Genomic DNA, 14,672 nt, shown 5'->3' with positions numbered 1-14,672 from the left:
TGCTTTTTGTGCGTTTGTTTTGTCGCAGTCAGTTTCACCAGTTGTAGATTTTATGGGATTTTTTTTGCAATACTATTATATTATTGTAGCAACGTAACCTGGGGTTATTTAGAATTATATGCATCACTTTTTAAAACGCCAAATGGCAAATAGTAAATCTATTTATGTGAGCATTAGAGAAATTTAATTGCCTGAGCAGATTGCTCTAACAATTTGTTTGTAATCTTTTAATTTTGTGTTTCTTCAAATACTGAATTAAAATCTAGGTCACTGAAAATCTTATTTTTCTCTATAGAGCCATTACCCCAGTTATTAATTACTCTGGAAAACCAAAATTATTATTATTTATTATTATTATTATTATTGAAAATCTACTATACAAGTGTGAAACAAGAACTTAGTTAAATTACAAACAAATTACGAAATAATAATGGATTTATGTTGTGTGCATACTCTCTAACTCTGACACAATATTTTGTGTCCAATGGCTTTAAACCACTGTTGAAGAAGATTCTAGGTTATAATATTTCTTAAGAAAACTCTTTTGGCTTGATCTCCTTCGATCCCAGGTTCTCCGGTGGACCACGTGTAGCCACACAAAAACAACAATGAGTGCAGACGTCACAGAATTGCAGTTTAATCCAATAGAAGACAACACATAAAATTACAACAGAAACTAGAGAACAACAGAGACATACATTCATTTACATAAATGGAAAGAATAAGAAGGAAAGAAAGAAAGAAAAGAAAAGACGTGCAAAGACGTCTTTGGAGAATTGCGAGAGCAAATCTAATTTGTTACTTCTGTGTAGAAAGTTTTATAGTAAAAGGTGTATTCTTATCTTTAATTTATTCAAATAAGGCATATCTTTGCTCATCCAACTAGGAGCTATCTCTGACCCTCTCTAAAGCCAGGAACTCCTGCTGTTTTACGGCTTTTCACAGATGAGTGTGAAAAACTAGAACTTCTACTGTATTGTTTCCCACACAGACAAATGGCAGTTCAAAAGATCTTAGCAAACCATCTGCTTTAACTACAGGTAACATAAAGGTCAATAGGCCAGAATAAGTTACTGATTTTTAAAACTATAATTAGGCTATTTCAATCAAGATGTGTTAAGTTTTAAAACTAGCATACTTTAAATTTATTTTCTTAACACCACCAAAAGAAATGATTGATGGTTGAACAACTTCATGTCATTGGTCATTTAGTAATAGTAAAAATTAACTATATACATAGCTACAAAAAACCCTGGGAATCCATCCAGCTTTGAGGAATTGCAACATCCACCCACCAATCAAAAAGATACTCATTATTCAAATACAAAAATGTAGCTGAAAACACAGCAAAAAAAACATTCAAGTTGTATAGAATCACACGAAAGGCACTCATTAAAAACATAGTATATAGCTGCAATAAAGTACATTACTCCCAACTAAAATTTCTCAAAGAAAATAAAAGAATCCAACAATAACGATATGGTTTTTGAGATGACTTTAGCTGTGATGTCCAAAGTAGTAGTTTCAAATCATTAAATCTTGGTGAACAGAAAATCTGACTCGACAGTACAAAGAGGAAGTATCACGGAAAAGTGAAATCTTTCTCCTCAACTCAACCTGACACTAACGTAGAAGAATAGATTGCTGTTCTTCTAATGTTTCTTCCATCACTAGTCACGTTTTAGCTTTCCCCTGCACGGCGATTTACATAAACACCTGATAAACGTGACAGCAGTCAGAAGCATGAGCAGCACTGCCCCTGTTAGGAACAGAGCAACATCTACAGAGTGGTAGATGTACCAGGGCATTCCATGGGACTGTGCTTTCAGGTGAGCAGCACCTTTGTTCCTCATTACAAACTCTATCCAGAAGAGGGCATTGTCTATGGGCTGTATTGGCTGGTCTCTGTGCAGTCTGGAGAGTCTCTGCATGTTCGCTCTGTAGGACGGCTCATTCAGGACTTCTTTCACAGCTTTCAGGAAGTTGTCGTCTTTGTCCACTGTGGTCAGGGTGAGAACCTTTGCTCCCCCTCTGTCTTGTAGACGGAGCAGATTGTCATACTGGTCGAAAAACAAGGACAAACCCACCACTGGGACTCCGTGGTAGATAGCTTCTTGGACTCCGTTGGTTCCTCCATGAGCCACAAACAGCTTCACCTTTGGATGCCCTAAAAGGTCTTTTTGTGGCATCCAGTCCACCAGTAAAGTGTTGTTCCCCAGAGTGGATGGTTTGCTTCCGCTGTAGCTCCAGATGACCTTCTGGGGCAATTCGGCAAAAGAGGCCGCAATCTTATTTGCCATGTCGTCTGGAAGGCTGGGCACAAAAGTTCCCAAAGACATGATGATGACGCCGTGCTCTCCAGAACTCTGCACAAAGTCCTCCAGATCCTTTGGTAACGGTTTCGCAGGCGTACAGTGGAACCCTCCCATGTACACAACGTTAGGCATGGTGGGACGCGGATAGTCAAACACAAAATCAGTTCTTATCAGCCAGATGTCTGCGCCTGACTTTATCTGATCAAAGTCCGCATCAGGTCCAAGATATTTGGAACACAGTGGCTGGTATACCAGTTTGCTCACAGAGGTAGTCTGGATCTGGGTGATCAGATATATAATCATGTTTTTGGTTCTCTGAAAAAAGTTCATTTTATCAGTATAGCCAGATAATGTGACAGGAATATAGGATATAGGTGAAGGAGCGACGGGAAAATGAGCTTCTTCAGGATTTAACCAGCGGACATTGTAAACTAGAGGAAGATTAAGATATTTTGCCACAATGGCCCCATTTCCCCACCAGGGGTCAGTAAGGACCAGGTCGAACTTGCTCTGGTTTAATCTCCTCATCAACTCCGTGTCGTCTAACATGGCTGGAAGAAATTCACTCACAGCTCTGTGAACCTCAACGTTTTTATCAATCATCCCCATGGTTACATGGAGAAAACTGACCAAAGGTGAAGCCCCCCGTTGAAATCTGATGTACTCGGTTACGAGCCTTCTTGTGTACTTCTTGTCAAAACTCCTTTCCACAGGAACTGTGAAGGTGCTGTAGTACGGGGAGCTGTCCTTGACGTACCAGCTTTTGCTGGAACGCGCAATGGTGATGTTGTGTCCTCTGGAGTGCAGCGCTTTAAGGAGGATCTCGTTGTTGAGCCAGTGGCTTCCCTCAGTGGGAATGACCAGGATGTTGCCGCTTTGACAGCAGCTGGGAACGAGAATGAGCAGCAGCGTGGCGCTCCAGCAACAGGCCAGCTTCATCTGGAATGAAGGCAGGGGTCAAGGTAAGAACCGAAAATATTGTCAGAGAGAGATAATCGGTAAACAGCCAGTTAATACGTTCTTTCCCCACAACCCCCTTTATTAAAAAAGTAAGCAATCAGCTGTTTGGTTTTATAGCTGAAACTAGATATTTATTTAACTTGTTCAAAAACACATAATTAAATGCCAGAAAAAGGAGAATAAAAAAAGAAAAGAAAAAGAAAGGGTAGGACTTTCCTCAAACTCAGTAGTTTATATAAGACCTCTCCTCCTTAATTCAAATTTGGTCAGTTCTTGATTTATTTTTGTTAATGGTGTCAATCGATTAAAAAAAAATCAGATTAATTACACTTCAGTGCTGCCATTAATCAAGATTAACCACTTTGCTCAACTTTGTAAACTCGAAATGTAAATATTAACATTTTGAAAAATGCTTAAGAAAATGTTTTATTGTATCGAACTAAATTGAAGATTTCGAGCTCGTGTCGTTAGAGTGTGTCACACTAACGACTCACGAAAATTGAAAACTGTTCAACTCTTCTCGTTGTGTAATTGTGTACCATGTCTTGGGTTCACTCCGAGTGGCAAAACTTTTACCTTTCGCTGTCCATGTGCCGAGCCGCGCTGATGTGAACGTCTTTGGACAAAATAAGTAATTCGATTAATCTTCATTATAGTAATGCGTTAAATTTACTAAATTACTTACACATGTTGACAAAAAAATAAGATAAAAAATATCAAGTCTAGCCACAGTTAGATTCGAAGTTATTATATAAAGTTGTTATACAATATAATTTAATAAGTTATGACAATTATGCCAAGTTGTTTTCTATATAGGAAACCCAGCTGACTATCGAGTCACTGACTTTGCATCGATCTCTCCTTAACGATTGACTATAGTGGTCAGTCGAGTGCAAGTAATCAGTTTATATTGTGGTCACTTCCATGGAACTATTTAGAGATTTGTGTGATTTAATCAGGGTGGAACAATGTTTAACACCCGCCCCCCCTAAAAAAAAAACAAAACAACAACAACAACCTCTCCCCCACAAAAAAACAAACAAAAAACTCAAGTTCTGCCAGAATTTGCTCCCATCTTTATATTTTGTCTGTATAGTTAAATTCTTTTTAAATTTGAAATGTATATATATATATATATATATATATATATATATATATATATATATATATATATATATATATATATATATATATATATATATATATATATATTTTACCAACTACTTTTTTTACTCTTCCTTAAATAATTTTCCAGATGGCTACTTTTTTGCTTCTATTTGAGTATAAATATATTGAAGTGATTTATGGCTGCTCTTCCCACAAAAGCGCTAAACCTCAGATTTTGTTGGAGGCAAGGCTTTTAAAACCTCATGACTAATAGTCACTGAACCTAAACGTTTTGACCAGCGTGTGATCGCAGTATTGAGTATTTCACAATGTTGTTGCTTTTTCTGTCCCAGAAGTGAAAATTTGCCTCTCAACATGCTCAGGAAGGATTCCTCCAGTAAAAAGTTTTAAGAAGAAAAATTTCATAAGGAATAAAAGTAAACATTTGTATCAGTCATCTGACGTCTATAGATTTTATGGAAGCAGATTCACCCATCTATTGATGTTTCAACTGGTCCAACCAGTATTACACAAAATACATGTTGAATTGCTATAAAATAGGAATTAAATCAAATGCATCAAGCCAATGTAAAGCACACAAATGTATTTTCACATATTAAACCACGATTTTAACTCAGCCATTTCTACTTACAGTGGGTTTTGATTGTCCAAACTAGAAATCTGCAGCTGTTAGAGCATTTTAGTGTCCTATGAAAAACATGAAGAGTCACCATGAATAAAATACAGAGACAATCCCGATGAACGATAGAGCGAGCAAAGAACAGTGATAACAAGGTTACTGATTAACAAGACTGATGCAGGGGAGACTAAACGGATTCACTTCATGAATTACGCAGTTTGTTTTTATTTGAACTTTAATGAAGTTTTCAAGAGCCTAATTTACCATCTTTACTAGAGTTTGTGCACTGCTGTTGTTGTTTAAATGCAAATGCTTACTGGAATAATTTGATCATTGCAATCAGACTAAATCCCTAAATATCTCAGTAATCGTCACCCTAACCTTTAACCCCCAGCAGCTTAATTCTGCTAGGGGTTTTTTCAGTTTCTATTCAATTCCTGCGACCATAGGTGATGGTCTGAATACACACTAAAAAAAAAAAGAAGAAAAAAAACGTCTTTACTTTACGGTTGCTATCAGCAGGAATTTTATTGTATTTGTACTGTATAATTACGGTAAAATTCTGGCAACCATAGCTGCTGGTATTTTACTATGAACTAGAGATTTTTTAAATTTTTTTTTACAGTGTAGATGGATAGTAAAAGCAAAGAGTTTTGTTCAAAAGGTCATGGGGTAAAGATCCAAACCACTGTTTTTCAACTTGTCTGAATGAAAGTGAAAGTACTCTTCTCAAGCCTCTAATGCAGGGATCTGCAACCTGTGGCTCCAGAGCCACAAGTGATTCTTTGGATCTTCCACAATGGATCTTTATAACTTTGGCTAAGATGATAAAATTCCAGCTATTGTTTTTAAATATGGATACAATAACAACAACATGCTAATTTTGCATTTGCAAAAAAGTTTCTAAGTTAGCAACAGTGGTAGCAATTTTGTGATGTACTGACAGCTGTGTGTTAGAGTAGGAGCTTCTTAAAGAGACAGAGGCTAATTTCATGTTGTCAGTGTTCAAAGTTAAATTTCATAACTTATGTTTGATATATAACAATTGAAAGTGATATAGGTACTATAGTTCCATTGTTTCAATACAAAATTGATATTCCATTAAAAAAAATTTTGTATTATTTTTTTGAAACATTGCCTCGTTTCCAAATAGAAGTTTCTCTGTTCAATGAAAATAAATGAGAGCTGAAACTAGCCAGGAGTAGATATTAATAAGTTTTCCTTAAACATCTCCAATGGATAGATAAGCCTGGCAAATAAATTCACAATGTGCTGAAACGTGGAATAATTAAACAGTAAAACAAATGCATATGTTTACATTAATTTGGCATATAATAAAATAAATACTTTCTATTTTTTTAATAACAAACACGTATTATAGGTAAAAATGAATGCATACTTTTCCAGTGTACATAGAAAAATCCAATATATTTGTATTTATTTATTTATTTATAATTTTAAGAATAATCTGATGAATGTTTTAATATTATGTATTATTTAAAGCATATTTTTTGAAGTATTTTTAACTCTTCATTCAGTCATTGACTCAATAATTATGTTTTTTTCCCTTTACTAATTACTTCGACTCAAAAAACATAAAGTAGCTTAGATAATCAATTAAACGTAAACAAACAAACAAAAAAATACTACATATGTGACTACGTCCTGAGGACGTCGTCCTCACAGCATTCACGTGCTTCTCTTTTTCTGGACTAGGGACTTCATATCCCACAATTCCCACTTCCGCTACCTAGCATGTTGGCAGGCAGAAGTACTTTAGTTTCGTGCAGCTAACAGCTGCTGCAGTTACATGAGTGGAGGAGACGTGAACTAAAACACGAAAGCCGTGGAAATGAGAGGTACAAATCTGACAATTGTCTGTCTTGTAACGATAAGTATTCGTTTTGATGTAGGAAGTTGGAATAGACGTCGCGAACCTCCGATATAGCTGACGTCTGTTGGCGTTAGCAGTTAAGCGTAGCCTCTGAAGTTCTCCTTTAGGTAATGCTTACAGTTAAATAAGGGATGTGAGAGAACAATATACCCCCCAACACTATTGTTTTGGTTCCGTAGTTTAGTTTCACTTCATTTTTCTGCTGGTACTAGTTTGTAGCTTTTAGTCACTGTAGACATAAAGCCGGGTATAACCCCGTTCATCTTTAAACGACGCAGTCACGAAACCGCCCGACCTTTGGACCCAACTCTCAGTCTGTGTCGGTCCTGCTGTCCAGGTGTGTCCCCCCGCCGGAAGTAGCAGGGATGGAAGGAGAAACTGGCAAGGCGACCGTGTCCTGGGAGAACGGTCTGCTGGCTCCTGTGGACCGGCTGCGCTTGGATAGGGCGGACAGCCCCACACCGGGTCTGGTGGAGGGGACGGAACCAGGTGAGCTGAGATTAACCCGCTCTCACCTCTCCATGCTTACTCAGCACATCGATGCAGCTGGAGTGTAAAATTTATAATAATAACGATCTGAAACTATTTCTGGGATGATTTTGTTTGTTTTTGTTTCAGGATTCACATGAAACTGTTATGTGTGAACATCAACATGTCTGTATTTCTCAGACAGATGGTTTTTTTTTTCTCCTGTAGTAGGGCTACAACATCATGTAGACTCCAGGTCAGTCTTTGACTAATCTGGATTAGATTATATTAAGTGCCTTTTACTGCTTTTGTAGCAACTTTTCAGAATTTTCAATTACAGTATATCCAAAAAGTTTGGTTTGGATTTGTATTTGGCCTCCAACAATTTAGCAGAACCACCATTTATTTAGGTCTTTCGGGATATGCCACTCCTCACTTTGCCAGACTAGGGCCTCATTTATCAGAAAGTAATACAAATTTAGGTGCAAAAGTTCCACATCTGATAGATGAATTTCCTCACCACTGTCTGCCCAGAGTTGATTTTAAAATCCATAACCTTATTTATTCACGGCTTCAGTGGGATTGTCCACAGAATTTGTGACCTAGATGAAAGAAAGATGATGAAAGCAAAGATGGAATAAAAAAACTATAACTGTTGACTTGAAAGACATATATACACATACTTTAAACTTGAAAAATGCAGAGTGTATTTGTAGTTGGGCCAGCTTATATCTTATATTTTATGATGGGGTCATGCTGAAGGTGGTTTGGGTGTGAAGTGGCATGATTGTGCACATTCTAGGGTTGTGTAAAATAATGCAGAACACTGTGCTTTAGCTCTTCCTGTCATGAAAGACAGCAGTACATGCAAAGATGAGTTGAACTTGGACGTCTATAGCAAGTCATTGTGTTTTCATAACAGCCTGCACTTGTATTCCGCAAGTGCAGGCAGCACTCAGTGAAGAGCAGCTGCTAATGCTAATGCAGTACTAGCTGCAGCCTTTTCCAGGGTTGAGACTTTGTAGCAGGCTGGAGGAATTCTGCAAGCTCACGTTCTACAACACAGCCATCAAGGTTCTCCAGAGCCAGCGTCCTGCAACCTTTAGATTGGAGCCGAAATGATTAATTGTGATTAATTAAATAATCGTCAACTAATTCAGTAAACGATTAATCGTTATCTGGAGTATACAGACTCAAAAAAGGGACATTTACTGAAAAAATAACGCCTTTAAAGGGGTAGTTAAGCTGTAATTACTGCTTAATTAAACTGTACAAAAAAAATCTATACATTTTGCATTTAAGATGAACACACCTTTGTCTGTAAATATGTTTTAGTCAAATCTCCTCAAATGGAAACGTTCAGATTCACTAGAGGAATTTTAACTTATTGCATTTTAGGAACTAAAATGTCTATTTTCTTATTTAAAAAGGAACTGAACTATTTGTTTTATATTCATATTTTAATACAATTCTAATAATGTATAAAGAGGTAAAGTGGTTAAACTAAAAATCTGTGGAATATGTCAATTTTTCTGTGTCCGATTATTCATCAGAGACGTCAATAGAAATTAATGAGGTTCAAAATGTGGAAAATTATGGAACCTCAGAAATTTCCACTTTTTTTTTTTGTTTTAGCAAATTTTGGCTTTTCAAACTCAGAATTGTCCTCATTGTTTATTTATTTATTCTGAAAAAATTGAGATTAGTTTTTTTGGTGGAAATGTACTATTTTGTTCTATTTACAGTGGCCCTAATAATCAGTGGTAAGAAAAGGCTCTTCTGTCCCGTAGTTTACTTTTAGTAGTTCTGTGGTTTTTGGCGCCCCCACCTGGTCCAAGTCAGAACTCCTGGATATGTTCATCTTCTAATTTAAATGACACATAAGTTATAAAAAAAAAATCCAAGCCTGACATATCATCACTTTGGATGTTTCCACTAGGATAAATATTGATGTTTTTTCAGATTAAACTCAGTTGTTTCTGTTTCGTTTTTGTGGAACATAAAAACCTATCATAATCCGACCATGATTGTGGATCTCGAATGGATGAGGTTAGGTACTTAGAGGAAGTTTTGACAAATGCACCGTTGGCTAACCACTTTGATTTCAGGACTTTTTGTGGTATTTAAGTAACACCTTCCATTAAAAGCCATTTGTTTTAATAATTCTGTCCCTTTTATCAATGCAGGTGCTGGTCAGCAGAGTGCCATTTTCTATCACACACAGTCCTATGAAGACCTGACCACCGAGGCTGAGGAAGAAGCTCAGAGGGCGCCAGGGTCAGATGATTCAGCGGAACATGATGAAGAGGAGTTCAATGCGCTGGTGGGAGAGAAAAGTGCCAAGGAGCGGCTCAACAGCAACACTTCGTCCGAGAGCAGGACAAAAGAGGAGGACGTGTCCAGCGAGGCGTGGAGGAACCACAAAAAACACGTGTTTGTGCTGAGCGAGGCCGGAAAGCCGATCTACACCCGCTACGGCACGGAGGAGGCCCTGTCCAGCACCATGGGGGTGATGATGGCGCTGGTGTCTTTTGTAGAGGCGGAGAAGAACATCATCCGCTCCATCCACGCAGGTCAGAGGACGCTTTGGTATTAACTCAGTCAGGTTTTGTCCCTGTTATGCTGAGTTTGATACTTTAGTAAAACTAGTCAAGTCAATTAATGCTCCCTTATCTTAAATTGTGGTAAAATAACATATAATATTGATTGATTGGTGATTGGTAACGCGTTCAGCAAAGCAGCTAATCAACCTGACCCCTCTGTGTCTCGGCTCCCAGACGGCTGTAAGGTGGTTTTCCTCACTAAGAGTCCTCTGGTCCTGGTGGGCGTGGCCAAGAGCAGTCAGTCGGAGAAGGAGCTGCTCCGGGAGCTTCAGTACATCTACTACCAGATCGTCAGCCTGCTCACCCTGACCCAGCTCAACCACATCTTCCAGCACAAGCAGAACTACGACCTGCGCCGCCTGCTGGCCGGCTCCGAGTACCTCACCGACAACCTGCTGCACCGGCTGGAGCGCGACCCGGGCCTGCTGCTCAGCGCCGTCACCTGCCTGCCCCTGGCCAGTTCCGCCAGGGATGTGGTGTCGTCCAGCCTGCAGGCGGCCAAGGCCAAGAACCTGGTGTTCTCCATCCTGCTGGCCGGCGACCGCCTGGTCACGCTGGTCCGCAAGAAGGACCAGTTCCTGCACCACATAGACTTGCACCTGGTCTTCAACCTCGTCGGCTCGTCTTCGTCGTTCCGAGAGGGCGAGGGCTGGACGCCCATCTGCCTGCCCAAGTTCAACACGGCGGGCTTCTTCCACGCCCACATCTCCTACCTGGAGCCCGGCTCCGAGCTCTGCCTCATCCTGGTCTCCACCGACAGGGAGGACTTCTTCAACATGTCGGACTGCAAGCAGCGCTTCATGGAGAGGCTGAGTAAGCGCAGCGCCTACCAGGCCATGAAGGAGGCGCTCAAGTGCCAGAGCTACTCGGTGGTGCAGGTCGGAATCCCAGAGCTGAGGCACTTCCTGTACAAGTCGAAGAGCTCAGGCTTGTACACCAGGTGAGAGGTCAACGTCTAGCAGAAACTAGGAATGCACCGATCCACTTTTTTCTTTTGGTTCAGATACCGATATCTGAGATTTAGCATCAGCCAACACCAATCTGACACTGAAAAACTATCAATGCACCGATATGAAAATTTTGTTCGAATATTGCTGTTATGGCCAATAACCAACATTTACAAATATTATACATAATTTAGTGCCATTTCAACACCTTTGTAGTATTTAATATTGGATCGGTGCAACTCTAGTGAAAATGCTCATTTTTGACTTCTAACTGAGATGTTGGACGTTTTCTGAGTACTTTTATGTTTGTTTGTTTTTTTCTGTCCAGTCCAGAGATACCTGAGGTGTACCAGTCTGATGAGGAGCAGGAGAGGCTGATGGGACTCTACCAGGACCTTCACAGCTGTTTGCACCACCCGACCAGACCGCTGCGCTCCTTCTACCGCTGCGGTGAAGCTGAGAACCTGCTGGCCATGGTGGGTGGATGTCTCTGTCAAAACGTAAAAATATCACAGCAGAAGCTGCATTTCTGCTTTTATTAAGGAATTCCACACTGCTTGAAATGGAGTGCAGATTGTAGAAAAAAAATTATGTTTAAATAGAGTTGTTCTTTTAAATAAACTATTGCATAATTATTCACCTCCTTCAAGTCGGTGTCTGGATGCTGCAGTTGATGCCTCTAGCCTTGCTTAGTTCATCGTGAGAGTTTCAGCAGTTCCTCTTCCTACGTCCCCCAGAATGCTGTGTGGTTCTAGACTGGAGTTCATAATATTTTTTCAGACACTTTTTTTTATTGCTCTCAATCACACGTCTGTAGTATTATAGGCAACCAAAAATGACTTTCAAGCAATACTTCCCAACTGCAATATCACAAATATTAGTTTGAGGATGACAATTGTGATGCTGTATATTGAGCAGCTCTACATGCAGTTGATGCTACTTAAAGGGACAATAGCTGCAGATTTTGTTCAAGTTAAATAAGAAAAAGTAATAAATGCTTTGTAAAGTACAGTTCTACTTTTTGGAGACGTATAAGTTCAGCTTCATCAGTTGGTAGATTAATTATTGTAAATGGAAATAAGATTTTAGAATGAAACCAACATCAAAAGTAATTCCAAAACTCACAAATGACCTCATATTAGAAATAAATAAATAGATAAAAAAAATTCAAAAGTTAAACATCAGAATTTTGAGAAACAAACAAATAAAAACAAGAAAAAACTCTATCTGAATCAATTCACTTTTTGGATAAAGTATTTTAAATTGCTTCCCTTGAAATTTTTTTATGTGGAGTGCATTCTCAGAGTATTCTGTTACTGCCACCTACTGGTGGGATTGTTTACCTTTCAGACTTTGTCTCTGGAGTTTGATGCTTTCGTTTGGTTTTACTTGGCTTGATGAATCCTGCAGGCTGTGATCCCACAGCAGGAGCTTTTATGAAGTATGAGATCCTCGGTGTTTCAGTTGTGTAATAAGAACCTGCTGAAACCAGTCCAAGCTGTTTCTGTTATTTCAAATCTGGGAATTTGTCTTGTAGTTTTACCATCTTGTTTCCTAAAAAAATAAAAAAATAAAAAAAACTGAAGAAAAAAATAAATATCTTTAGTAGTGGAGCTTAAGTGAATGTTACATCCTGCTGCATTTTCATGCCACCTTTCCTGCATTTTTGTTGTTTCTACTGGCCTGCAGGTGACAAGCGGCTTCGAGCTCTACCTCTGCTTCAGTCCGCTGGCGACTAAGGCTCTGGCGTATTCTGCTGTAAACAAGCTCCTAAAGTGGATCCGGAGGGAGGAGGATCGTCTCTTCATCCTGAGCCCGCTCACATACTGAGCCGAGCTGAACCAAACCTCCTGAGATCGTAGACAACTCTGTCGCCACCTACTGGCCTGGTGCCAGCAGCCTCACGGGACAATAAAACCACAATCATCTCACCGTAGACAAGTTGATTGTCAGAGCTATGCATTTCAAGATTCTGGGCGTCCCCCGATTTAATTCCTTTGTTTGTTCTTTTACAGGATTTGGTATAGAAGTTGAATTAAAGCAGTGTTTTACCTGGGAAGATTTTAAATGGTTTTATTTTGAATTAGGAGGGGCCGCTGCAGCTTTTTGCCTGGCTTGAAATAGAAATTGTTCATTGTGAAAGTTCTTAATAATAAAGACTCATTTCATGTGCTTCTAAAAGCACAACCAATTTTATTTTATTTTTTAAGCTGTAATTTCATTTCTTAGGAATTTAAAGTAAACAAAACAAAAACCAGGCTTTGCAAACGTGGGGCTAACAAGCTGCAGCAACACCTCTTACTGTCTTTGAAGATCCATTGGCAAAGCGTGTTGGCCACATTCCTGTTGAGCCCCGTCGATTCCAGGAAACGCTGCCGTTTTCCCGTCTATGCACTCCTGTCTTCTAAAGAAACACTTCATGGAAGAGACTGGAAGCTGTTCACTGTGTTTTTAAGCTTCTCGTTGTTTTTCTCGATGTAAACTGTTCTTGTTCCAGTGTTCAAATGCTAACGTGCCGTTTCATTCCTCTCACCTGAGAAATCAACCTTCTTATGCATGTGCCATGAGGGTCCTCTGTGTTTCACTACACCTTGTTTTTTTTTTTTGTGTGTTTTTTTTTTTTTTTGCAACTTCTGCCTCACTAAGCACGCCTTAACTAATTAGTTTTGTGCAAAAGCTGATAATTTATTGAAGAAGCCACATTCGCAGAACAATTGTCTGTTAATAAATAAGAGACCAATCCAAGCTTTCGTCATTCTTGAATTCCGCCCCGATGAAAACGTGTACAAAACACAACACTATGTTTACCGTTGCCTTAAGCTGTAGGTGAACTGTACACACACAAAGCACGATGAAAACAAGATGCTCCAAAATATGACTTTAGATTGGAGGAGACAGGTCAGTAGAAGGAAAGTGTATTACTGGTAGTTTTCATATAAAGATTGGATTAAAATGGACAAGGTAAGACTGGGAGTGAATGACATTCACATTTTTCTAATTAATACATGCACATTTGAAACAATTAAAATAACACTAAAAGATATGTACAGTTCAAATTGTGAGGCTTCAATATTTGAACAATGGATGCATTTTGAGCATTTGATATTTTGCTTGCCGCAGATGAAAACCCTAAATTCAGTTTTTTTGGAAAACTGACTTCTTTTTAGACTAATAGAAAATACTTTTAACACAAATATTACATCATGGTGTGCACAATGTCAAGAGCTGAATTGATGGCATCCAAAACATGTTAATAGAAAGTTTAGTGGAAGGAAGAAGTGGCTGGGGGAGAAGAAAGTACATAAACAGCACATATAGCAACTTCCTTGAGTGGATTGGGAAGAAAATCCCATTTTGAGAGCTTAGCGGGGATAGATCAAAGGTATGGGATCTACTGGTGATATTGGGTTAAGCCATTCCAAAACCAGAGACAAACTGGGTGCATTTTATTCGGACTAAGATGCCCTAAGTCCCTTTTCACATAAAAACATATGATCAGCGCTTCATTAAGAAAAAAAATAATCAAGCTACCAGGAGTGGAGAATCGAACTTTAATAAATGTCAATGCACTACATGCTTTTTTCCTGGTGAGCTTTATCAAGGTTTCTGGTTTCATTTTACTCCAGAGCTTGCCATATTGTCAAAAGCATTGATGTGGTTCTATTAATCCATCTTATTTCTTTTAAACAGTTTTGTAATTTGCTTTAAACTTGTGTATATGGTTTAATTTGTTTTACT

The 14,672-nt window shown here is 38.8% G+C and overlaps 1 protein-coding gene and 1 pseudogene across 4 annotated transcripts; one reads left to right on the top strand and one right to left on the bottom strand.

The window, feature by feature from the left end:
- Positions 1-621: 621 nt before the first annotated feature.
- LOC106927264 (UDP-glucuronosyltransferase 2C1 pseudogene) lies at positions 622-6,018 on the bottom strand (annotated as a pseudogene). The gene is made up of 2 exons (XR_015762818.1): positions 5,035-6,018; positions 622-3,254 (listed from the first exon to the last, which is right to left on the bottom strand). The product of XR_015762818.1 is annotated as a UDP-glucuronosyltransferase 2C1 pseudogene (transcript).
- Positions 3,190-13,679, top strand: mon1a (MON1 secretory trafficking family member A). 3 transcript variants are annotated; one of them, XM_015002720.2, is made up of 6 exons: positions 3,190-3,277; positions 7,254-7,405; positions 9,571-9,957; positions 10,162-10,927; positions 11,263-11,410; positions 12,624-13,679. In XM_015002720.2, the coding sequence occupies exons 2-6, from the start codon at positions 7,282-7,284 to the stop codon at positions 12,762-12,764; spliced, it is 1,566 nt and encodes a 521-aa protein (XP_014858206.2). In that variant the 5' UTR covers positions 3,190-3,277; positions 7,254-7,281; the 3' UTR covers positions 12,765-13,679. The 3 variants fall into 3 exon arrangements, with proteins under 3 accessions (XP_014858206.2, XP_014858203.2, XP_087861499.1); XM_015002717.2 differs by lacking the exon at positions 3,190-3,277 and adding an exon at positions 6,742-6,881; XM_088005373.1 differs by lacking the exon at positions 3,190-3,277 and having other exon boundaries at positions 6,940-7,405.
- The last annotated feature ends 993 nt before the right edge of the window (positions 13,680-14,672 follow it).

This window comes from Poecilia mexicana, unplaced genomic scaffold (assembly GCF_051168715.1).
Source record: "Poecilia mexicana isolate PSO_F unplaced genomic scaffold, ASM5116871v1 scaffold_5, whole genome shotgun sequence".
Classification (NCBI taxonomy): Eukaryota; Metazoa; Chordata; class Actinopteri; order Cyprinodontiformes; family Poeciliidae; genus Poecilia; species Poecilia mexicana.
This window is presented reverse-complemented; position numbering and strand designations above follow the sequence as displayed.

Bases quoted from the DNA above. Each gene is read 5' to 3' on its own strand.
- mon1a (XM_015002720.2), top strand. From the start codon at position 7,282: ATGGAAGGAGAAACTGGCAAGGCGACCGTGTCCTGGGAGAACGGTCTG. The intron at 7,406-9,570 runs GTGAGCTGAGAT...TTATCAATGCAG, and splicing joins GGTGGAGGGGACGGAACCAG to GTGCTGGTCAGCAGAGTGCC. The intron at 11,411-12,623 runs GTGGGTGGATGT...ACTGGCCTGCAG, and splicing joins CTGAGAACCTGCTGGCCATG to GTGACAAGCGGCTTCGAGCT.